General features: G+C 41.4%; 2 protein-coding genes across 2 annotated transcripts in view; one reads left to right on the top strand and one right to left on the bottom strand.

Moving 5' to 3' along the window:
* The first annotated feature begins 1291 nt into the window (after positions 1–1291).
* On the top strand, positions 1292–13238 carry PDZK1 (PDZ domain containing 1). The gene is made up of 9 exons (XM_026841242.1): positions 1292–1314; positions 5428–5639; positions 5945–6197; positions 7141–7277; positions 8557–8752; positions 9000–9196; positions 9701–9895; positions 10685–10984; positions 11981–13238. Exons 2-9 carry the CDS (start codon positions 5430–5432, stop codon positions 12056–12058), a joined length of 1566 nt encoding a protein of 521 aa, XP_026697043.1. The 5' UTR covers positions 1292–1314; positions 5428–5429; the 3' UTR covers positions 12059–13238.
* A 120-nt stretch (positions 13239–13358) lies between these two features.
* The window catches only part of GPR89B (G protein-coupled receptor 89B), a 15297-nt gene continuing 2604 nt past the window's right edge, over positions 13359–26051 (bottom strand). Inside the window, exons 3-13 of the mRNA XM_026841243.1 lie at positions 25786–25892; positions 24757–24858; positions 21530–21650; positions 21210–21290; positions 17800–17909; positions 16395–16483; positions 15912–16004; positions 15466–15561; positions 14824–14913; positions 14118–14183; positions 13359–13958 (exon numbers count right to left, since the gene is read on the bottom strand). Coding sequence (XP_026697044.1) covers positions 13752–13958; positions 14118–14183; positions 14824–14913; positions 15466–15561; positions 15912–16004; positions 16395–16483; positions 17800–17909; positions 21210–21290; positions 21530–21650; positions 24757–24858; positions 25786–25892 — 1162 coding nt within the window. The 3' untranslated portion in view covers positions 13359–13751. The remainder of the gene's footprint in view (positions 13959–14117; positions 14184–14823; positions 14914–15465; positions 15562–15911; positions 16005–16394; positions 16484–17799; positions 17910–21209; positions 21291–21529; positions 21651–24756; positions 24859–25785; positions 25893–26051) is intronic.

Here is a 26051-nt window from a genome sequence, read left to right as displayed (position 1 = left end):
AGATTTTCACTTCCTTCTACACTACCCACTAAGTCTATCTGGGTCCTTAAGCAAAGACAAGCCAACAAGTGGGCTTTCCTTTTCCCAAGGGAGAGCAACCCCACTGCCTTTCCCAGCCACTTACTTATATGTACTATGGGGACCCCATCTCCTCCCACAGTATGTAGGGGCTTTGCTTGGGCAAAACCTGGGCAGTGTGATAATTTGGTGTTAAGTGGCTTCTGCTAAATTTACATCCCATTCCGAAGTGCCCTATGCTCTCAGCATAGTCTTTAACAGTCCATTGTATCATTCAATATTTTCCAAGGTTTGTGGGTGGTAGGGTACATGATATACCAAACCAATGCCATGTTCCTTCGCCCAGGAGCACACGAGGTTATTTCAGAAAGGAGTTGCACTGTATGACTTGTCTCCTTCTGGGGTACCATGACACAGAATGTGATTTTCAAGGCTCAGGATGGCATTTCAAGCAATGGCATGGTTTACAGGGTATGTCTCCAGTCACCCAGCAGATGCTTCCACCATGGTAAACACACAGCACCTGCCTCGGCAGATTCAGAGCAGTGGTCTAGTTTAGCCAATTTACCAGGCCTCACCATACTGATATCCCAGCCACTGCTCTCTCACTATTCCAGGGAGATTTTACTCACATGGGCCACCTGATTGCAGCGCATATTTCACATGTGCGATGGCTTCAACAGTCAGGGCCACCCCGCAACCATGAGCCCATTTTTCCATTGTCTCTCTCCCAGTTACTCTCCTTGAATTCTTCAAGCTTTTTTATCCTATCTTCTCCCCTGTCCTGTAGAGGCGAGGACTGAAAGCAGCTTGGTGGGCATCTGGCTGTGGGCCAAGGTTAACTCATCACAGTCCTTTTTATTGGCATCCAGCATGAGGCACACAGATTTGAATCGGTAACTTCTTGATCTGTGGTCAAATGCTGCTGGACCAGGTCAATCCACCACAACCCAAACCTGCTCCCTTTAAGACATTTCTTACATTTCTTATAGCTGGAGAAGGCTCTTGCCCAGAGCAAAGATCAGGCTTGTCTCAGGTGACCTCCTTGGCTGAGTTTTTGAGTACAGTTATCAGTAGAACAAAATTCAAAGCCGCTGAGAAATGCATGTGATTAGCACTTCTGCAAGCAAGGACAAGGCAGCCTATCAAGGTGTTGAACATATTCAGTGAAACTTGGTTAAATAAATCATCTTTTAAATCAACCTTTGCCCAATCAAAGTCCAGCCTTACTTATAGGTACAGCCACAGGACGGACAGCAAAAGAGAATTCCTGTGAAGGCTGCTCCACACATACAGGTAAGATATGCCTTTTTGCCAATCTCTCTTCCCTTAGAAAATTGTTTTTTACAATCCAAATAATTTCACATGTAAAGCTTTCATGGATTAAAAGGAGTAGCACGCAGTGCACTGTAACCTTCTGTCCATTTCTAAATATGAAGAAATAATCTTTCCCATAAAAGCCTACTGTTTCTTCAGCTTTGTGTACCACTGGTTTTGCATGTTAACTTCAGGAATTAGCAGATTCCCAGTGTTTGTCAAGAAAAACTGCTTTGAGTTGTAATTGCGATCAATACAGTCTGATGTGTTCCAAACCATGTCCAAGTAATAGGGCAGTCCATCTCTATCCAGTCCCAGTGCAACTACACAGAGACTCAGGAAAAGCACAAGGCACCTGACCAAGGGGAACAAGTGAATCATGATCTGCAGGCTTCCTACCCCTCCATGCTGAAATTCCTCATATTCTCCAGCTTCAGTGACCTCTGTGCCAAACCTCCACCACACATTCATACTGTTCTATATGCTGCCCAGCTAACCTCAACAATGCACGTGCGGCTTCAATAGCAAACAGTGTGTGGCATGGGTAGCCACAGAGGTGGCTCTGCAGTAGGCTGCTATCATGGAAGGATTTGACTGTCAGCTACTTCTAAAAAAGGAAAAGAAAATAAGGTCAGTTCCCTCATACATTAGTCACACAGGTGATATGAAAAGAAGAAAAACCACAGAGTTGCAAAGAAATCTTTAGATGCAAACAGATGAATTTTCTTAGCATTTATTAGTCTGTGATTAATGGCTAATCTCTGCAACACAACTTTGGTGTTTTGACAGACTTCTGTCTGTCAGTAGAGGCAGAAAAACAATCTTTCCAGTAAAATATAAATGAAGTTTGTTAATTACCCAGACTTCCCAACTGGGGAAAGTTGTCTTCATTCATCTTGGTTCCTCTATCATCACGGATCTTTGGCAGGAGTTCCTAAGACAACTATCTTTGGAGTTTTTTCCCAGTCACAACTATTGCTTACTTTCAGTAGGTAGTATTCCTGCTAATGATATGCACCACCCAAACCCGAGTTCCATTACATCATAAAACCATAGTTTAGGTTGGAAGGGACCTCTGGAGATTATCTGGTCCAGTGCTCCATACAAAACAGGGCCAATTTAGATCAGGTTGTCAGGGGCCCATCCAGCTCAGTATCTCTGAGGATGGAGGTTCCACAGCCTCTCTGGGCACCTGTTCTGGTATCTGACATCCCCCAAGATGAAAAGCTGTCCTTATGGCTGTCTGATTGGAATTCCACTTGCTGCAGCCTGTGTTTGTTGCCTCTCATCCTACCACTATTAACTTCCAAGAAGATTCTGGCTCTGTGTTCTCTACACAATCCGGTTAGGCAGCTGAAGATGTCAGTAAGATCCTCCCTTTACTTTCTTTTCCCAAGACTGAACTAATCTAGCTCTCCCAGCCTCCTTAAACATCATATGCTCCAAAAACTAAATCACCTCAGTGGACTAGCCCCAACATGACAATTATATGGGGAGCTCAAAACTGGAGACAGTACTCACATGTGGTCTCACAAGTGCCAAAGAGAGGGAAACAATCCCTTCCACTGACCTGCTGGTTACATTCTGGTACCACCCAGTATAGAGTTGACCTTCTTCACTGCGAACATACACCACTGACTCACGTTCAACTTGGCCACTTCAGTGCTGTCCAGCAACGCTGCCTTCTGGCCAGGCAGCAGTCAACCTGTACTGTTGTTCATGGTCTAGATACAGATTATTTTTTCACTTTTCTTCACCAATCTTCATAAAGTTCCTGTCAGTCCATTTCTCCAGCCTGCTGAGGTCCTTCTAAATAGCAGCCCTAACCTCCAGCCTATTGACTGCTCTCCCTCAGCTGGGTATCATCGATCAGCTTGTTGAGGATGTATTCTGTCTCACTGTCCAAATCATAAAGATGTTAAATGGTATCAGCCCCAGTACCAACTCTAAAGAGTGCCACTAATAACCAGCCAACAGCTGGATTGTATACCACTGATCAAACCCCTCTAAACCCAATGGCCCAGACAGTTTTTTGCATCATCTAGGAGTCTGCTTATCCAGTACATACATCACCAAATTGGCTACTTTGATTGTACTAGAGACTGTATCAAAGTCATTGCAAAAGTTGAGGTGAACAGCATCCACTGCTCTCTACTCATCACAGAGACAGTCCACTCATCACGTAAAGTTTCCACTCATCATGTAAAGTTATCAGGTTCATCAGGTATCATAAAAATCAGTAAATCAGTGCTGTCTGATCCCAACACAGCTTCTAGAAGAATTTACTTCAAAACCTCCAGAGGACAAAAGTCACTGCCTAATAGCAATCTGGTAGCAATCCTCAGCATCTAGTATACTTTTTAACCAGCTCGCCTCAAATTCTCTGGGGAAGTAACACAGCACCCTGGAGACATGACTGGAAATTCTGCTCCAATCGTCACAAATTCACTGAGAAATCATTTGAATCAAACTACTGCAGTTACTTCAGCAGCCTGTCATTTCTAAACCAAATTTGATTTCTTTCCTTTCTCACACAACATCACATCTTTATATTGATTACATCTCATGTCATTGTTAAAGCCATCAGGATTGGAGGTAAAATTTTACTTAGGCAGCAAATTGAGGCTTTACGATGATTTCAGGATTCCTGTGAGAATTGCAAGATAAGGATACTGTCTCATCTCCTCTGCTGTGCTCCATACAGATCAGGTAGTATTAAATTACCTCTCCTGCAAGTGATTACCTGAAGGCACTTTCACACTGTCAGTAGGTGTATGCCTGAATACTCCACACTTCTGTTAGACCTCATAATACCTGCATTCATATCTTACCCAAGTCTCACATATATAATGATATACCAAAGTGAAATAGCTCTGTTAGTCATAACAGAATCAAAAAGTGTTTAATTAGGATTCAGATGCAGAGGAAAACATGGACAGCTCCAAGACCTTTGACTCTACCAGTAACTTCTAAAGGACAGAGAAGTAAAGCAAGTGCACCATTCTGTGTGAAACTGAGATGTAGAGGTATCAAACCCAGATAGAAGAAAAAAGCTTTGTAAGTGGAGACAAGGATCTTCCTCATTCCTTTATAGTCCTTGCTTTCCACCCTCCAATGCAAATCCTGCACTCATTAACAGTAATACTCCAGTTACAATGTCTTTTCCTGAAATTTAATTTTGTTTAGTTAAAATAACTAAGAACAGAAAAGCCTGGTTGAGACAACGAGATCCTACCTTGATCCCACCTGCTCGTGCATCTGCACATGTTGCCCAGAGAAGTTGTAGAGTCTCCATCCCTGGAGATATTCAAAAGGCTGAGAGCTGGGACAGGTCAACCTGGAGAAGTGAAGGCTCAGGGGAAAATTACCAGTGCATAAAAATATGTGAAGGGAGGATGTGAAGAAGACAGAGCTAGGCTCTTTACAGTAGTACCCAGTGACAGGCTAAGAAGGAATGGGCACAGATTGAAACACAGGAAGCTCCATCTGAATGTAAGGATACTTTTTTACCATGAGGGTGACTGAGCACTGGCATAGATTGCCCAGAGAGGTAACAGAGCCTCCCTCCTTGGAGATTCTCAGAAGTTGACGGGACTTGGTGCTGGGGAATTGGCTCTAGGTGGCCCTGCCTGAGCTGGGATGTCAGACCACATGACCTCCAAAAAGGTCCATTCCAACCTTGACCACTCTGTAATTCTGTGAAATCCCATTTTGTCATGTAACTTTCCATAGTGTTCCAGTATTTTCGTGCTGCCATTATTTTGCCTCTGTAAGACTCAATTCTGATATTAAATCCTCACCTCAATTTTCACTATGTTATCATGGGCACACAACTTCTTTCTTCCAGTTCCGCATCTTGCTTAACTTCATTTGAGATAGGGAAACAAGAAAAGTGAGGAGGAAAGAGGGAAAAGGCATTGGCTTCTTCGCCCTAGCCTTGTTAACTGGTTTCAGTTTTGCACAGCTGGATTTCCTGGGAAACAAAAACCCAAGAATTCTGAAGCAAACTGTCTCAAGATATATTTAGAGGAAACATATCTAGGTAAGCTTACTGGTTTTACTCACACATATCTTTTCCATCCTGTTTGGTAGAGATGACTTCTGTTCTCCAGCCCCGAGAATGCAAAGTGACCAAAAAGCCCCAAGAGAGCTATGGATTCTACCTGCGTATTGAGAAAGACACAGCAGGGCACCTCATCCGGAATGTGGAAAAGAACAGTCCAGCTGAGAAGGCTGGCTTGAAGGATGGAGACAGAGTCCTCAGGGTTAATGGTGTGTTTGTAGACAAGGAGGAACATGCACAGGTATATGTCTGTTTAGTCTGGGATCCCTACCACTCTCTCATTACCCAGACCCACTGCCACGATGTGAAGCTTTCTCTTCCAGTTTTTATGGCAGCTTTGTCTAGAAAATCCAAGAGCTGAATCAGCTGCTCTGAGTATCTCCCTGCATCATTCATTACCCACCATGGCATGGAATGTCTTTGAGGTGCCTCCATAGTGCATAAGCAGAGACAACAAAAACAGTAGACAGTGCAACCCTGCCCTGGGGAGATTATTTAGGTCAGTCACTCTAGCACCTGCTTGTCATTTCACCTTGTCCGCTACAGGTGGTAGAGATTGTCAAAAACAGTGGGAATTCTGTTGTACTTCTTGTTCTGGATGATGCATCCTATCAAAAGGCAGAAAAGGAGGGAGTGAACTTGGAAGAGCTGGGTCAAAAGGTGTCAACAGGAGAGCAGCAGGAGCGGCAGTCTCTATCACCCATGGCCAATGGAGCAATCACTGCAGTTCCACAACCCCGGCTCTGCTACCTAGTGAAGGAGGAGAAAGGCTATGGCTTCTCTCTGAAAACCACGGAAGGTGAGAGCCTGAGAAGAAAAGATGGGGGGGGTGGGGGGTGTATATATATACACTATATATATATATATATATATGGCAGCAGGGATAGAGGCAACCACAGTTTATAGATGGGAGCTAATGAGGACACAAAAACTGCTCTTAACAGAAGGAAAGTAAGAAGCAGCCAGATAAGTTCAGATCAATCTCTAGTCCATTTCTCTAGGAAAGGACCACATTTCTTATACGGTGGAGAAAAGATGAAAAAGAGATAAAAAGAATTGGCTATTATCTGCTTGTTATTTAAGCCCACTTACCAAAACCAAATTTGCAGTCCCTGCTCAAATACTAGATATACACTCAAGATGCTACATTAAGTCCTGTTCCAAATCACCTCAGGAATCAGCACACAAGGTTCTGGACAGTTTTAATAAACACTTTTCTGGTCTGTAAGTTATTTCATTTAGAAAGCAAGGGATTCTGAACCTCTTCCACATAAGCCTTTCTTCCAAGGCCAGTCAACAGCATAGGGAAGCCTCCTGGAAAGTATCACCTCTGGAGAGTATTCTGGAATGCAGTAGAACTGCAAGACCAAACATAGAAGTATTCCAAACACAGGAAATTATGAAATGTATAAAACAAGAATAAAAGCAGCTCCTCACTTCAAACTGCAAGGGGAGGAGGCAGGAATCAAATCCCTTTCAGCTATCTGAATCAGGCCCTTTGGCACTCTTGGTAGAGAAATGAAAGATTGTTTGAGCTGCAGATGAATGAATGCCTCCCCCCTGGCCTGAAGTGATTTTGCTGGGACAGAATGAGATAGAGGTGTGTCTATGTGGAAGGTTTGTGATGCAACTGTAATGTGCACATAAGAGTCTCTAAGGACATCAGTGCTCAGTTCCTTAACCATTAAATTATGGCATATTTCAGTGACTTACCCTGTGTAATGAGTTTTCATTTATTTTAGGACAGAAGGGGTTGTTCATAGTAGAGCTTTCACCACAAGGAGCAGCTGCAAAGGCTGGTGTCCAAAATAACGATCGCCTTATTGAAATCAATGGAAAAAATGTGGAAAATGACACACACAAGGAAGTGGTGGAAAAGGTATTTGTTTGTATACTGATTCATCTTCTGTTCCTGGCCCACTTTCACAAGAAGTTATCAGGGTTACTGAGGAGTCAGGTCTAGCTGATTTAAATGCTTCACGGTAAACGCTGGAAGCGACTGTGCGTGTATCATCAGCACACAAAGTACCCCTCTGCTTTGGCTCTGTTGTCAAGCAGCCTCTTGAACTGAATGAACACTGCTACCAAGACAAGCCAAAGAATTTTAAATAACAGAAGTATACTCCTGCCAGGAACCCTTTTAAATAAATTATGCTCTGTTCCTAGAAGTCCTGGAAATACTCCTAATAGTAAGAGGGCAAGTCACCAAATGTGGTTTTCAGGGCAGGAAGACGGGGAACTCTCTGATGATACAGTTAGCATGGAACAGGGAAAATTCATGATTTTAGACAGTAGTTCCTTTCTCCTGTTAAGAAGTCCAAAACTAAGGAAAATTACTGCACAATTTCACTACCTGGCCTCAGCTGCAAAGAACACTGTTAAGGAGGCTTCCAGCTTTCCACTATTTCAGTACTAAAACAGATGGAGCTGAAAAGATTTCAGAGCAGCATGAGACAGGCAGTACATGCTCGGGCATTCCAGCATCACGATTCAGTGCACGCTACTAACTATGGACCTGCGCAACACACACGTGTTGTGTTGAGCTGTTTTAACATCATCAGCAGAGTGACATTGGTTAAGAAGAGTAAAGAGGGCACCCACTAAACCAGAGAGGAATGAGAGAAGGATGGACTCGGGGAGGTTGAACAGACACACAAAAACCCCAAACCTCAGAATAGTAATACAAGAATACAGGGAGATGGAAGAGGACCAAGAGTGACAGAAACTTGACTCTTTGTCACTGTAATCTGAAATAGTGGTATAAATGGCATGATATGTTCATACTGTAGAGTTCCACATCTAGATAAGCCAAGCACTTTCTACTGAGGCTCACTGGATTCTACTGGCACTGTATGCCACCCTCACGACACTCTGCAGCTAATTCCCTAGAGGTCAGGAACACAGCATGAAATACAGAAAATTTCCTCACATATATATATGCTGGATCTTACATGCACAAGATCTTGTCATGGTCCAAGTTTCTGACTGGAAGAAAAAAAAAAAAAATCAACTTAGAATAGCACAGCCTACACCTTATGGCTCATTCACCAACAGCACCCATACACCACTATGTACCAGTACACCAGTTACCAAAGTATCTAAAATTCCCACATGTTGTTGAAAGGTTGACATCTGAGACTGTATGTGTACTGTCACAGGTAAAGAAGTCTGAAAATCATGTTATATTTCTACTTTCAAATGAAGAAACAGACCACTATTACACAAGCCAGAAGATGGTACTGAGCAAAGAGAGCGCCAACCTGAGACTGCTTCCTCTCAAACCACGACTTATGGAGATCCACAAAGGAAAAAACGGTTATGGCTTTTATCTACGGTTGGAACAAAATACTGGTGGTAAGAACCAGTGACAATCACTATACTGTTTCCTCCTGTGTAAGGTTTGCAGACATCATTCTCTTTGACTTCTTGCTGGTCATCTGGGAGAAGTCCTCCACAGACATGTTGGAAAGAGGGCTACATCAGGAAAATAGTCTCAACCTGAAGTGCAATTCTGACAATCAGCCTTTGTGATGCATTTTAATGTCTTTAAACTTACTAAGCATATGCCTTCACATCAATCTTTTTTCCCTTCTGATCTTAGATCATGTAATCAAGGATGTTGATTCTGAGAGCCCAGCGGCCAAGGCAGGTCTCAAAGACAATGACATCTTAGTAGCTGTCAATGGCGAGCCAGTGGATGGTCTGGATCATGAAAGTGTAGTGGGAATAATTAAGCAGTCTGAGGCAAAAACCACACTGTTGGTAGTGGATAAGGAGACTGACACCATGTATAAACTGGTAAGAAAATGCAAACTACTGCTAAGAATTGGTAATTTATCATTATGAAGATACATATGCTGCAACAAAACAGCCAGTCTGCTCTGACAGACATTACTTCAACTTGCAGGAAATCTCTAAGATACACCAATATTTCAGCAACTCTCCTTGCACTTGTACAGCAAATGACTAAACACCCAAACTTTTGGCCTCATGCAGTATTTTATAGACACTATTGGAACAATTCTAAATTTAAACACATCACAAGAAAGGTTAGAAGTTTAAGACAGCAAATTCAGAGCTTACATGGCTGTGTAATCATTTATGAAAGAAAATAACAAAATTCCCTTCTCACATAGATCCAACACCGTAGTTTTCCACCCAAAAATGAATAACATTTTTTTTACCGCAGCTCAAGTCTGAGTCATTAAAAAGGTTTCACACAAACCATGTTGAGCATGAAAACCTGATACAGATTTCACAACAGAAGTCTTTATGTTAAGAAAGTTTTTTCACTTTTTTCAGGCTCAAATTTCTCCCTTCTCATATCACTACAAAGCAAAAGATCCAACTCCAGCTAAAATCCAGGAAAGACTGGAGTTGCATACTGAGCAGAAAGTGAACCACAAGCCAAGAATCTGCAAGATGGTGAAAGGGCCTAGTGGATTTGGCTTCAGTTTAAACATGATCAAGAACAAGCCTGGACTATTCATCAATGAGGTACTAATGTAGAATGATGAATAAGGAAAAGCTGAAGCAGTATGCTGGACAGCTTCCTCCCTTCTGTCCTGCAAATATATTCAACAAAAGCCACAAAAGACAAGTCTCTTCTCCAGTGCTCTCAGATAAAAGCTGCAATTGTTAAAGTCAGACTGACATTGTAAAAATAAGCACCAGAAAACACTCCTCATTCTACTTGATGTCTAAAGGGAAGGAGAATCCAGCTTTTTCATTTTTTCCTTTTATTCATTAAGCTGGCATGCTAAAATTAGTAAATAAGAAATTTTTTTTGTGTAGAACACCCTAAATGTGAGACACCTTCATCCCAATCTACCCCCCTTCTCTGAATTCCACAGCTGTCAAAAGTCAGACCTCTGCTATTTCAAATTATGTCTGCCTTCAGCTTTCCTGAGAAGAGGGGTTCCACTCATTACTAAGTACTAAGGAATCTGAGAAATGTAGTAAACTTTAAAGTTTCGGGGCAGGAAACTGAAAATAATCAGAAAATTTGATTTCCATCTGCTTTCATCATTCTGCCATGCCATATTTCTAGAACAAAAATCTATCAAAATCAAGACATCTTAAATCTCAAACTGACAGGTTCCATGTTTATTACGCCTAGGCCTATTGCCTTTCCCAATTCACTTCTGACACAAAAATTCCCCCTTCCCATGTTTATTTTGCCGTCATGTAAGCAAAGCAGTGACACAATAATCTAGCTAACCATCAGTTGTTGATGTATCTTTCTCAGTTTGATGCCAATACCACAGTTTGAACTTGCCTTTGCAGGTACAAAACCAGGGGCCAGCTGACACAGCAGGTGTTGAAAATAATGACTTTTTGGTGGAAGTGAATGGGGTGAATGTGATTAATGAATCCTATGACAAAGTGGTGTCAAGAATCCAAGACAGTGGTGACAGACTAACACTACTGGTGTGCAGCAAAGATGCTTACAAATATTTCCAGGACCAGAACATGTCCATCACAGCTTCTATGGCAGATCCAGTCCATAACACTTCTGAACCTCCTGCTTATACAGAAAACCACCCATCAGAGCCAGAAAGAAACTCACCTGAACCAAGGGAACGGGTGAGTAATACTGCATTAAGCACATGTTGAGGGATCATCTAGGGATAGAAAAAGAACTTTTTTTCAGCTAGTATGTATTCCTGAGCTATGATTTTTAACTTGAGTCTGGATTTTTACAAGTCAGTCTATGTTATTAAATGGAAAGCTGTTTTATGATAATCAGACAACAACTCTTCCTTTCCCCACACATAATACAGGTATCTTTAATGCAACATTAAATCACAGAAAGGATGCACATACAAGACAATTTATGGCACGAGATAATCCAAATATGGTAATCCTTAATGACGATGGGAAACAGACATTACAATCCTGAAGTGCAGGGAAAGAAGTGCTTAATAAATACATCAAAAAGCATCAATCACTTTTGGGGAAATCAGGTGAAATATTTCAAAACAGATCATTTTGTAGAAGAAAGAGCAATTGATAGATTATGATGACAGTTTCTAAGAAATGTGCTGTTCGAAATTATTTAACTCACTTTACGCCATTAGAAAGAATCTGAAGCATGACAGAAGTCAGAAAAGCAGGAAGGTATTTCTTCTTTAATCAGTCATTTTGAATCCTTTGTGGTCAGCCTTAAGTATTTAAACGTTCCTTTTCTGATCATGCAAAAGACAGACAATAATAAGACCAATATTGTCTCACATTAATTTTTCATTACTCTTGTCTGCAAATGTCCAGCTGCAAGTTTTTTTCAAGTTTCTTAGTCACCAAGCTGCATTTTACAGATCTGAGGTCAGCACCACTTTTGTGTGTAAATTCAGCAGGTATGGGAATTAAACAATAGGAAACCTCCACTGAACAAATTTCTCTCTAAATGTACTTAACCAGAAAGCACTTCAACAACAGAGATCACATTTGTTGGTTCATTCTGCCATCCAAAGAAGGACATTATTAGTACAGACGAAAACAGGAGTCCTTCCTAACACTGCAGGCTACCAAGCATGTTTACAAACTAAAAATAATCAGAACGTATTTGTTACTCCTCTGCAGGCAAGCTCATCCTCCTCTTCGCAATCAGCTGCCTCTACAAGAGGAGACAGGGACAACAACGATGACACAAAGTTGTGAGGAGACAAACTATGCCAAGAACAAAAAAAGAAACCTTCCAAATCCTCTTTCTTCAATCATTCTTTGCTACTACACCTCCCAGAACTTGACCATTCCTAGAAGTGCCATACATGTAAAGGACTGCAATCTCTTGCTGAAATGCAGCTGCCCGAAATAAACACTTCAGTGTAACTTGCATTCATTTGACACACTGCAATTGTACTTCATTTGCTTTCTGCCTTGTAAAGCGGCACTTAGTCACTTACTTCTGTAAAGGCTTAAATAACAAGAAGTATATAATTAAGTATATTGCATCAGAAGGTGGAAGTGTTTTATAGATTCATAAGCATCTTAGCATTTTAAGGATAAGCTCTTAATAAAGAGCAACTGATTTCTCCCCATCTCCCAGGAAGGCAGTTCTCCCCCTGATCCAAGTCAACTCAATCTCTGTGGCGACTCTTCTATGCTACACTTGCAGCACTACAACTGCTGTGAAATGGCTTAAGCCAATGTATCTTGTGCATTATGCTCCTTTCTCCTGCTAACATTGCAGAAATTTCTTTCAGATATTAAGCTAACTTCACTGCTCAAGACATTTAAGCACTATTCTCTCTTGTCTGCATACAGCTGTGGATCACAGTAATTAGAATAGCATACGTAATTCAGCCACGCAGGTTTGTCTAACTCCAAGTCAACAACATGTTGTCTTGAACGTGATGTGAATGGCTCTGTAATACTGCTGCCTTATACTTTGCCTCCTTGCTATACACCAAAGGCAACATGGAAATAAACTGTTTAGAGTGGCTATTTTTCTCCCCCTAGGGTCATACTCTTACCACCTATAGTTTATGTTCCAGAACAATTTTAAAATAAACAAAGCATAGGAGAGTGGCTATGGAAAGCTACGAGCTTAAGTCATGTGAATAAAATTTACTTTTATGCCTTGAATTACACCAAGAAGGGCGACTGTAAAAGTATACACAGGTTGTGGGGAACACCAAATTTACATTATATAAGGTAAATGAATTTGTAACATGTAAGGTAAACAAAGCATAACTGTGGTCTTTGACTTCACACTGAACTCTAGCAAAGAAGAATCCTCAGTTACATTTATGCAGGGAGACAAAAAAGTTGAGACTCAGCACCAGAAAGCTAATCTCCAGCTCCTAAAGGACAGTAGGTACTAGTGATACACACTAGCATACACTCCCTACAGAAATGCAGTGAAATTCTCTCAACTTCACTTCTGCCAGACAGCAAATTTCTAGCTCACTTCCAGACAAATCTGTGGGGCTGACAAAATACAACTGTGATGCGTGCATAAGATATTACAAAAGCTTATTTAATTCGATAGATTCAAACATTCAACACTAGAATTGCCATCCTCTGAATCCCAATTATGAAATGATTTTCAAAACAAAAATCACATTTCCTTCGTGCCTTCTGTAAAGATGTTCTTCTAACAGTAAGAGGAGTGCCCTTAGTCCTTGGCAGCGAACTATCTCACATTCAATATGTGCATCCCCTTTGCTTCAAGCTGCGGCACCTTAAGAAAACGAACCACAGAGCTTGATGATGACATGTGTGGAAGTTCAAAGAGCCAGTTACTGCTGGAGCACTCAGAATAATCCTGGCTCTCCAAGTTTTGCAGTCCACAGGAGTTGCAGCAGTGCAGCTGAAAGGACAGGGAGCAGCGCGTGACTGCAGTCCATACTTAGAGGGCCATATGCTTCTCTGGGGCTTGTTTGTGCGCTAAATAGAGAAAGAGGATACTGGACAGTGCACTAACTAGGAATATCACATCAAACCAGCGATGATAAAAGTTGAACTGGAGCTCTCCCAGGACTTCTGTAATAATAGTGCGATACTCTAGAGGCATGCTCATCCGGATCAAGAGCACTGATGACACAAAGTACATACCCTGCAAATTAAAAAAGACAACGCAGTTGTTGTTGCATAGTTGGCTATCTGGCTAATATGGGTCAGCACACAAAGATTTTATTAGGTGTATATGTACACACACACAAATATTATGCATGCATAAATGTTTATAGGCGTGCCCATGGTTCTACATACTCACCATTATCTGTGCTAAAAGCAGAACAATAACATTGGAGGACTTGCTGCTGGAAATGGCATAGAAGAACTAGAAAAGACAAAAAGAAGCACTGGAAATAAGCAATCAGATAAGTCTGATGTGCCTTATGTAAACATGAAAGGTATATACCATTCGGTATGTTTTCATTTTAAAAAAACAATAAAAAGCATACTTTCTGGAGGAGTTAATGTACCCTGCTTTCAGAGACTTGCAGTCTTAGTCTTAAACATGAATATCCCTAAGCCACTGGCGCCCTGTGGTAAAAGTCATATAGCGATATAGATTGAAGTTTAAGCTTAGGTACCAAAAGCCAGGCCAAGACATTGAGTCCCATGCTTCAAGTTAATGCCTTTCCAGTGCTGCCAGCAGCTCAAATTAAGCAATCTAAATTCTTTTAATCACCATCTCATCAATCTTGCGAATAAGCCCTTGCTACAGCGTCATTCTGAACCCTTGCTTACATTTAACATCTCATTCAACAACTACATCTCTTCAGCAACAGAGACTGAGTGGGGAAATATACTGCAGAAGGTAATTTTCCTCCCTTCCTCCCTCTGCAAGTGTTTATATTCCAGTATGTAAAACAAAAATGTGTATTGAAAGTTTATACAGTATTTGTCCCTTCTAAAGTTAAAGATCTGACAACAGCTTTCCTGGTCCAAAACCACATAAGAGTCCTGGCTCTTACCTTTGTAAGTGTGATTAACAATCCTCTGATAGAGGTAACAATAATTATTCCAACAAGAATAAAGGAAATGTGCTGAGACCAGAATTTCACCTGTATCAATAAGAAGAATACAGTTAAATCTCTAACGCTAACCCCATTTACACCACATCATATAGCTGCCAATTCTTGAGTGTTTATTTCCTAGTTGTAGAGATATCCATTGTAGACAGGTTTATACAAGACCTTTTCACAAATATATTAGCAATTATTTTCCCCAAACACATGATAAAAAGATTTAGCTTACACCAATCACAAAGAACCCTGTATTCACAGGGATATATTTAAAAAGGTGTAAATGACAGAACACCTATGTGCACAAGCTATGTGCAGTAAATGTATTAATCTAAGCAAGTTGACTAACGTGTTTCCATTTGCCCAAAACAAATAAGCAAATCACTGCCTCTCTGGCAAAACCGTATTACCAACCCAGCATAAAATCAGTGTGAAAGCAAAATTCATGGTGCATCTTCCCTTCCTCCTCAATAAATCAGAAGTCAAAGTCACATTCTCAGGGCTCTACCACACTCTCCTTATCAGCAGTATGATTTTATTTAGGTAAGATAAGAACTGCTGAAAAGGCTGTAAGAATTAATAAAGTCTCACATCAAACTGGATTCCCAGATAATTTACAGTGATCTCAATTCCTCTTGTGACTGGATCAGTCTTCCCCACACGATCAAATACAATATTGATGGTTGCCTGCAAGAGAGAGATGGATTTACACTTAAACAAGAGTATAAAAGCATACCTCACTGTTACATGTGAGACACATGCAGGACTCTCTATCCCCAAACAAAGGGACAGGGCGAGGTCAGACTGTCTAAGAAGGTGCAAAATGAAGCATGTAAGAATTGCTCGTCTAATGCTCTGTACAAAAAGACAAGATCCAAAGCTTTATTTCAATCAAGAGCCAGCTTCTTTCAGAACTTCCAGAAGCAGGATTTTAAGGAAACCAGAGCATTACTTGATGAACTGCACATATAGCATAATCTATGCAGGGTGTGACATTTACATATGTCCACATAAAACACATTACAACATTTACATACCATGAAGATTTTCCAGACACAGTAGATGGAGAAAAAATAACCCAAAAAATTGAAGTATTTTCCCTGGAAAGTTTTGGAGTACTCTATTCTCTCCTGGAAATACAGAAAGAGGGAGGGGGAACAGAACACACACACAGAAAAATATAATTTCCACAATCACCCATAACACAAAATTTAAATGGAGCACCAATAGTAGCAAACACAGCTTTATCCTTCTACACCTCTTAATTCAAGTGTTTCTGAACTCAAAATTTTTTATTCAAAAGTTTCTGAATGGCTTTAGGGACATGAGGTATACTCCGGTATGTACCTGAACGGGAAAGAAACTGCCACCTAGACCCAAAATTAAAGCAGATCCTCACTTTACCACATCACATTTCAACATTTACCTGTTGAACAGCATTCAATTTCTTGTAACATACATTCTCTTTTTAACTACTCTGGCCTCCCAACACCCATCTTGGCAGTTACTTTGCTGTGTACCTTTGTCGCATGCAAGTCAGCAGTTTCCAGAAAAAGCTGCCGACTCAGCTCTTCTAGGGCATCCACTTCTTGTTGGATAAGGGACAGATCTGGCAAACCAGCATAGTCAAGTCTAGAATACGTCACAAATTCTTTATTAAAACCAAAACATTCCCCACCTTCAGCCCAAGCACCACACCTAATGTTCTGACCACTTTCTTGATCCAGATCAGTTTTCTGATTCTGTCTTAATGCTCCTTGTTAAACCTGCACTCAAAGAAATCTCAAGAATACATATATTGCACACTACTCCATTTTCAGAAGGTAGGCAGTACACAGTATTTAGGCAGTCATGCAACAAGCTCGTAATTTCTCTGCCTGGGCAACACACCACAGAATAGAACCACAGCTCTTGGAAAACTGCTGCTCCACTCTGATCAGTTTCCCTTGTCACTGAAGTGCATCTCACAATATGTCACTCTCATACTATCTTCATAAACAAAACTGCTGAGTAACTGCTCCAAGAGATTAGTGATTATTATGAAGGGTCTTGTCAAATAGCCAAATTCTGATTTTAACAGCTAGTGGGAAAGGAGAGGAAGAAGAGTCCTCAGCCTTGAATATGTAAACTGCACTATTTAGGTCGTCTGGCAGAAACTGCTGGTAGGCAACTGTAAGTTAGAGAAATACAGACCTTTGTTAACTCCCAATAGATTCCTTCTACCGCTTTCATATGGGCAGAGCAAGTTCACCTGTTCCTATCCACCCTTTTGTCACACCACTATAGTACCAGCAGCTAGCCTGTATCACAAGAACAATTTATTCCATCAACAAGTTGCTTCCTGCCCCTCTTTTTGTCACAGCTTTCCAACATGGCCAGAAAGCCAACTAAGTATAGGCTAGGTGAATTGTTCCAGCACCTCAGCCAATCCCGTTGTTTTGCTCATGTACATCATGGGTTCCCCAACCCACAAGAGCATATTTCAAATTACAAGAAAAATACACATGCAGGTCAGTCATACGAGCATAGGATACACCAGAATAGAAAGTTGCCTCCCACATCAGTGATGTGACAGGGTAGCCATCTGCAACGTGACACTGTAAGTGTGCACACCAGTCCTGAGATCTGCTGTACACCTCAACCATGGTGATGCAACAGCACATTTCCAGGGCAGGGCAGGGCAGCAGCATACAACTCCCGACTGTGTCACAGTAAATCTATGCATCCAACCCCTGGGCAAAAGGTCAGGCAGTACAGTACCAGAGAGCAAACTTCCCATGAGACATTAAGCCTTTTGCTCAGACTGCAGAAATGTGTTGAAACACAAATGTTTTGTAACTGGCCCAACTAACACTCTTCCTTTTAAAACAGAAGAAAGCTGGAGCCACCTCCCAAAGCAGGTGCCAGCATGCAGATGAAGGATACTTTCACTGCCTGCAACAGATGTTGTAACACTTTTTATCATTCCCCAGAAGCCAGTGGGTTTGTTATGCACTTCTCCTCTCTGGAACATTGTCCTATGAGCCACTGCTATCCTGAAAGAACAGAAAACAAGTCCTTAGGAATAAAGTATTTTTATTAAAAAAAAATAAAACAAAAAAAATAACCAAAACCACCCTAAAACCAGTTCCTTAGAAGACACTTTTAAACTAAATTCACTGCAAACAGATGCCCCTGTGTTTTTTCCCTTAGTACCAATCTTGCTTCATAACATTATCTTGATTAGCTCTGGAATAGAGCCCAGATCTAATCAAGCAAGATTAAAGAAGGCACTTCCCAAGATTTCCATTCAGGATCCTGCTTCAATCCTTAAAGGGATTTAAACTCAATTAAAAATAAAAATTCAAATGGATTTCTCAGTCATATGATTAGTCGCCTTCCTTTCCTCAAACACATGACTGTGCTATCTCAAGTTCAGGAATCGGAAGACTTCTCATGCTCCTCTCTCCCCTGGAACACCTCTTCTTTATCGCTGCACATCCGCCTCCTCCACAGGACTGTGAGCGCTGGATGGTATGCAGCAGCACTCCCTGATATGCTGTCACTCACTACTGGGCTGCATGACAAGCTGTTATGAAGCAGAAACACAGAAATCCATTATTGGACTGAACCACTGGATGCTTCAGGCCATCTGAACTTGACTCCTAAAGCTAATTCCAACACTACAGCAGCAGCTGCATATTGTCCCTCACACTCCCATGTGCACCACAGCATAATCCCCACGAGCAGTGCTGGCTTCTGGTCTCATTCCCTCACATTTCTCCCCATTGAAATTTGTGAGACAGTTATCCACTCCTAAGCCGAACACTATTCATAGGATTGCCAAGGCGATCCATGATTCGACAGTGTTTAGGTCCTTTCTTGTAGCTGCAGACCGTACTGCTACATTTGGCACCAAGCCCTTTTCAAGGTTGTTGATAAGGAGTGTTATAAAAAAAAAAAAAAAAAAAAAAAAAAAAAAAAATCACTCCTCCTTCACATCCAGGGAAAGAAACACCCTTGGGGCACCCCATATAACACACATAAAAGCACATATGGCCACAGACTACAAATAACAGAGATCCTAGAACGATTCAATTCATCCTGATAGCTGCCAAATAAAATAATTTAATTTTTAATCCTTGCTTTCTTTCCAATACCTGATTCACACATTCCATCCCAAGTGATCCACAGCACTGCAGCAAAAATGCAGCTATGTCAAGGCAAAGCTCAAAGCTCTAAGTATACAAACGCAAATTTCTTCTTTTGAGAGGTGGCAGAGATCTCTGTACCCACAAAGTAGTCAGGAGTTCTGAACACCTCATAGAAAAGATACACAGGCAGAAACCACACACTTTGCCTACATAGATATGTGATACATCTATGTCAGATAGCCTGATTTGACTCTAACATGAAGCAAAATGAAGCAATGGTGGTGTCACAGACTCTAGGCATTTCAAACCTGAGGCTTAGTTATGTCATATTTGCAACAATGAATATAAAGAGCCTGCCAACCTTAGAAGTGAGTTTACATAAGGCTTTACTCGATTACACACAGGAAGGAGAGAACAGTAATTCCTGTACAAAAACCATCAGGGAAAACAAGTTTCAACAACTATTCCCTACTGACAAGGAAGTCAGTATGAATAAGGGTTGGTATGATAAGAAATGTCAAGATCAGCAAACAAAACAAAAAAGCTTTATGTTCTATTGCCTTATAACCCTTGTGTGCATCGATAAGTTTTGAGTTATCAGTAGTGCTGAAAAGGTGGCCAGCAAGTAACTGACAATTTATGGAACTATAGCATTTACCCTACACTATTAAGTACTGCTATTCCCACTTGTTCTGCCAAATGATTTGGATTGCATTTGGACTGATACAAATCTAACTTTTTAAGCTCTGCTTTACATGAGCAAATAGTCCAGTCATGCAAGCCACTGTTCCCTGGCAAAGCAAAAAGAGAACAAAATCTACAGAACTCAAGCTTCTGCTATTTCTTGCACATTTCTGAGACTACAGTTTGGGGGCATTTTTTGGGGGTTTTTTTTTGGTTGGTTTTAAACACAAACACATGAACTTCATTATAACTCCCAAGCAATTAACACACTTTACGTGGCTCTTCATAATGGTTAGAAAGTTGCTACATTCTGAAGATTCCCTGGCCACAGGAAGGCAAGAAAGCACTGGTCAGTTCCAAGTCCAAGACATCCTTTCTTTTACCGCAGCATCACTCTCCCTGAACCAGAAGTCCAAAACCACTGTACAAAACTGAAGAGCACAGAGTCAGAAGCAAAACTGCACAGTATCTTTTAACTCCAAAGCCAGTATTTTAACATGCTCCCAGTCAATTAAATCAATTAAACCTGAGTAATTAAATTCTCTCACTACTTACCATCTCACACAAATACCAAGGTAATATTTGTTCACCAGCTAACATTTTCAAGGGGAAAAAAAAAAGTTATGCTTTAACTCCACTTCCATATGCTAATACTGATCAGTAGATACACATGCTGGTGACTAATTCAGCAAGGTTAGACCACCTACAAGATCCCTGGTCATACATTTAAAAGTTCCATTAAAACAGTAGTGTGCCAAACATAAAAGTCTGGGGGACTGCTATGAGAATTCAGTGTCAGTCAAACCTTTGAAGTGACTATGATAATTGCATTTATTCTGCACAATTAGTAAGGCATGAAATATGTAATTTGTAACAGCAGACAAAATCTTTTCAATGTAAATGAAATTACATTGTTGTTTAGGGTACATGGAATAAGCTAAGCCACCAAAAGCAGAATTCTGATGGCATGCTTGTGCACTACCCTACATTCACATTAGCAATGTTTTGCAATTCTGCAAAACTTAACTAATGTAAGCCTTGCCATTTGAAATAATATAGCTGTGTCCACACCAGCTCACTAGCCTGCTTCAGCTTTGACCAGGAAACACCAGATCCACAGAGCAGGAGAACGCTCAGCATGTGTGAACTGATTTCGGTACTGAAACCACCAGTAAGAGCCAGCTGCGGTGGCTTAAGTCACTTCCTCATCAGGAGAGAAATGTGCCCATCTTACAGACTAGTCAAATTGCCATCAGAGAGTTACAATTTGTCTTGAAAGCCTAATCTGTGCCACTGCAGTAAGAAAGGGCACAATTTAGTGCACGTCTGGGGAAAAAAAGAAGTTGTGTTTCAGGCCAGAATGAAACACCACACAGCTCAACTCAATTCAGCCACCTGCTTCACTGGAACACGTACCCTCCACAGCACTAATAATTTTGGTAATTTCAAGAACCATCTTATACCATACTGACTGAAATCCTTGAAATAAACCGTTTCATGCTACTGCTACCGTCTCACCTTTTTTTCTTGCTAACAATCATGTCCATAGTCTGAAGGAGTCGTCGCTCCAGAGCCAGAATATCTGCATCTGTCACATTCCTGAAAATGAAGACACCCAGTTAGGCCTGCTACCCCATTTCAGAGGAAATATGCACATGCCCATGAAACAAAGAAGAGAGAAGCCTGCATAAGAAGAATATGCTTCAGCAATGGAAACTGTTCTAGCACGTAGACATGGCCACAGCCACATTCAGAAAAAAAAATTGAATCAATGTCATAGGAAAAGTAGAAGAATAATCTCAAAAAGGTGGACAAAATATTTTACAAGCTTCAGTTACCTGAGAAAGTAGGACATGTAAGTGTATGGACAGTTGACAGCCCCAAATCCTGACAGCAAAGCCATGAGCGTCACCCCAATCACACCCACGCGGCTGATGAGCTGTTCTATAGACAGGATTCCTGAGAGAGGAAAAACGCAGCATTAGTAATCCTGCTCTCTTCACTCTGCTCCACACTTGGTCCCTTCACATCATAACACACATACAGAGCTGCTTAATGAATCCGACTGCCTTCCCACTGCAGTGACCGAGGTAATATGAAGTACAGACAGGGACGGTGAAAAGAAAGAGGTAGAAATCCTCCCTCAGAAAGCACGTTACCATGCTTAGAAACAGGGATGGGAAACTCTAGCTATGTAGAAGCTTAAGACAGATCAGGAGAGGCCTAACAGTCAATATTTTGGTTCTAAACTAATAAAACAACCGTGACTGCACTTTGCTGAGGTGGGAACAGAGATCAGCTACCAGACACTAATAAAGGAGGCATCTCTTCCACAAAGCCACTTCTGCAATAACCAAAATTAGAGTTACCAAACCAGCTGTCCTGGCAAACTGGCCCAAAAACGTCTGAACCATAGAGAGGAGCCCTGTCCTGTCAACTGTTATTAGAAGTGACCCCTCCACATCAGATGTAATTTGTGTTTGTAGAACAGTGGAGTTAAGACAGCATGAGAAGCTTATGCTGCTCTTGCCTGTTCAGTATTAATCTTGTGGACACACACCCATTGCTGAGGTGACCAACAGCAAGGCATTCCACCTCAGCGCCAAGAGGACTCTAAAACATATAATCACATAATACAGCCTGTGCTGTAACCAACACCAAGCACTGAAGTTGCATTTATTAATTTCAGTCATTAAACACAGACCTCAACGTGTCTTCTCAGGACACAGTGCCATGTGCATCACTCACTTTTAGGGAGGTAGTTACAGAGCAGCTGCCACACACAGCACATTTGGAGCTTACACGATTGCAAAGCTGAGATGGCCAAGTGCCAAGCCACATTTCATGCTTCAGAGAAGGGGAATAAATGATGAAAACAAGGCAAAAAGACTTCACAAAGGGAGACTGAGACACCCAGTCATGTGCAGCTGCATAGAGATTTACACGAGCTACAGAATGTGCTACAATACACTGGCCTTTTGCCCCACACACTGTCAGACAGCAGCAGTTAAAACAGAGGTGCCTTCAAAATGACATGACATTCCACTGGTTAAAGCAATGCTTCCCAACAACACTCACAACAACCCCGCTCTTGTGATCAGGTCAGATAAAACCAATGTTTTATCAACTCAGATAAAGACAGGAGCTTTATTAGAATACTAGAATGTAATTGAGTAAAGCACAACCTTCCTTCTACTAGGAGCTCCCAAACTCAGGTCGATTAAACAAGCTGCAGATCAACCAGGGCTGCTGACTGGTGGTGTATTTCCCAGCTGCAGCACACCGCCATCACCACCCCCAGGCAAGGCACCCCCTGACACAGGGTGCCAGTGCAGGCACCTGAAAGGGCTCCCTGATCCACACAACTCCCCAGCTGCCACACACTGCCATCGTGCAGGCAAGCAGGGTGGGGCACACTGAGAAAGACACCACAGGTAACGAACTACAGTGTGGGGCTCATTAAGCATGGCCTCCTGTCACACTTCCCTCCACAGTAGGATCCCACCTGTCTGAATTGGGCCACCGCCACATGACAAAGCCATGCAGCAGCCTTGTCTGTACAGAGAGGATGGCAGTGACCCAGCAGTACAGCAGGGGAAAAAAAAAAATAGAATCCTTTGTCTACACCTTATGTCTACACCTGGCAGGATAAGGCACTGTACAACTCTTAAGTGGAAGTATCATCCTGTAAAGCAAAAGTTAAAAATAGAGAACACCTCACTACCAGTTTTGGAAATCTGCAGCTGTTACACAGCTTCACAGAACATCTTCAGTGATCTGAAGAGGGTTACCTTTTAAAACCCATGACTAAGGTCCCACTGGGTTGTTATATTCTGTCAATTCAAGCACCTTCTGCATCTCAAAGTGGATACATGTTTTTCTTGGCAATGAAACACTGGGCAGAGGGATCTGCACTATATACTCATTGTTGTATTTCAGTGATAAAAGACACAATTACAAAACACAGATACACACTTTCTCTTAGGAAAGTTTTAGGATCACAGATGAAAGGGGTGAGCAAACCCTACAGCAGTTGGTATCCTTTAATTTTTCTCTTAGGTACAGACTAAAGTGTCTTTCTAGAGAACAGAAAGATTAAGCTGACTATTACCTCTGCAGACAGACATATTCACCAATTTGAGTGAAACTGACTGAATCTCACCTGTTGAGAACAATATAGAAACAATTTTCCAGTGCAGGGGATAAGGGAACCCAGGTGACAAACAGTCACAGTTTACAACCCTTCAGCACATTTAGGTGCCTGAAGAATCCTTTACAGCACAGTTAGGCACATGTCAACAAGCTCTGCTGGAACCAAACCAACCCAAGTGCACATGCAGTATCTTCATACTATAAATAGTCTTGGTTCCATGACTGCAATGTAGAAATACCCAAGCTAATTCTGCACATAAATAGCTCTGGCATCCAGCAGGACATACCATTCTAGTACCACACAACTGTACTGCCTCTGGGCTCAGGCAGTGCATGAAGCTGTATCGAAGCTAGCACGCACTGCCAGATGTGTTGCTGGCTACATTCTGCATGGCTCTGGTGTTTAGGCACTTTGCCACATTTTGTCAACTGGACAGCCATCTATGCTAAACTGATCTGATTTCAGCCACAAGAAACAATAACCTGACTGAAAAAAGTTAGATGATGGATTGGTTGTCAATTCTCTTCTTAAATAAATTATCTTTAGCGTCCACAAGAAAAGAAACAAGTGAATAAAAATTGTGATTGAGTGGAGATGAAGTTTTTGCGTCCTCAAAAAGTACAGTGTTCTTACACAGCTTAAGTTCAGTTAAGATTCATTCACTTTCCTAAAGTTTTTCTGTGGTACTGGAAGAAAACTAATGCAAATAAATGTTTACAGATGCATCCACCCATTTCTGTCAGTCTGACAACCTTCAGAATGCAGATTTCAAAGCAGAGTAGACTCTCAGTTGCAAGAACTACTTTCTACAGTCCCAACTGTAGAGCTGTGATAATAAAAGCTACAAGATAAAAGTTAGATAACAAAGCCTATTTTCAAGAGGGAAAGAATCAGCAAGAATATGAAACTCACCATGTTTTGGGCTGAGGATAGGAAATGGATCCCCCAACTTCCAGAAGAAATACATAAACGTCAACCACAAAACACACGCAAAAAGCAGTTTCTGTCTGTGCACTAACAGAGAGGAAAAAACCAGTATTTTAAAGACATTCTTCCTTTAGGGCTTTTTCGAGCTTGCAAAATTGCTACATTGGTCCAAAGGCTGCTTTGAGCACAGGTGGCCAAAACAGGTGTCAACTGACAAAGCTACAGTGAGCAGTACGCACCCCTTCACTTCCTACAGGACCAGTTATTTGAGAGACTGCTTGCAAGAGCTAATGCAGTGATGCAGAGCTTCAGCTTCCCGCCCCCACGGCCCTATGAACCCTATGAAGAGGGCTGCACTGTGAACCAGGGGTCACTTAGCTGCATCTTTCTTGTCCGGTCCTGAACAGGAAACTCGAAAACATCTTTGTGCCAAAACCACACATTTAATACTCCCAACCTACATGTCTAAGCTTAATACAAAAGAGCAATGAACATCAACAGCTCAAGGGTAAATGTCCATTAGTGCATGGAAGAAGCCTCATCCAGACAGTAGTACGCAAAAAAAAAAAAAGAAAAAAGCAGAAGTAATTTATTGAGCTTTTCTGCCTCAAGAATGATTTATTGAGCTTCTCTGCCTCATTTCTTTTACTTCCTAGCAGAACCACAGAGCCAAGGGTTCCAGGGTTTGGCTGCAAGCTTAAAAAAGTACAGGAACAAATTCCAGTAATGTTACTCTGAAGTGCTCAACTCTGTCAAAACTCATACAGAAAAACTACATTTGTGAGGGTCAGGTATCTCCCAACTGCTCAACAAACATACTAAAGCATTACTTTAAAACATACTTTAGTTCATACTAAAGCATTAAGTTCCAAAGAGAAAAAAATCTAGCCAGAACAAAGCCAGAGGAAGGAGGGAGCTACAGGGATAGTGACCAGCACATCTCTCAGAAGTTATTTCTCATCTGTATGCGCAGTTTGAGGTTAGCAGCCCCACTGCCATAAACCAAGTACTCACATAATCTGATATTGCTCACAACAAAGTAACCAATGTAGAAGGGTACCATGAAGACTAGGATGAGCAAAATGACACACAGGTTCAGCTTCCAGTGAAAATATCGAGAGCTGAAATAAAGCCAAAAATACTGATTAGCATGCTATCATAATACAACAAATTTCTCAGAAACAATTGCCTGTCAATACAATTCTCTCAACTACATCAAACATTAGGTCATAATACTGGCCTATCATATAGCATATTCTGGATTTTGTTGTTTGAGTCAC

This window comes from Athene cunicularia (genome assembly GCF_003259725.1).
Source record: "Athene cunicularia isolate RWA chromosome 1 unlocalized genomic scaffold, athCun1 chr1_part3, whole genome shotgun sequence".
In the NCBI taxonomy this organism is placed as follows: Eukaryota; Metazoa; Chordata; class Aves; order Strigiformes; family Strigidae; genus Athene; species Athene cunicularia.
This window is presented reverse-complemented; position numbering and strand designations above follow the sequence as displayed.

Coding starts and splice junctions, on each gene's coding strand:
- PDZK1 (XM_026841242.1), top strand. CDS start 5,430: ATGACTTCTGTTCTCCAGCCCCGAGAATGCAAAGTGACCAAAAAGCCC. Junction 7,278..8,556: donor ACAAGGAAGTGGTGGAAAAG/GTATTTGTTTGT, acceptor GTACTGTCACAG/GTAAAGAAGTCTGAAAATCA. Junction 8,753..8,999: donor GTTGGAACAAAATACTGGTG/GTAAGAACCAGT, acceptor TTCTGATCTTAG/ATCATGTAATCAAGGATGTT.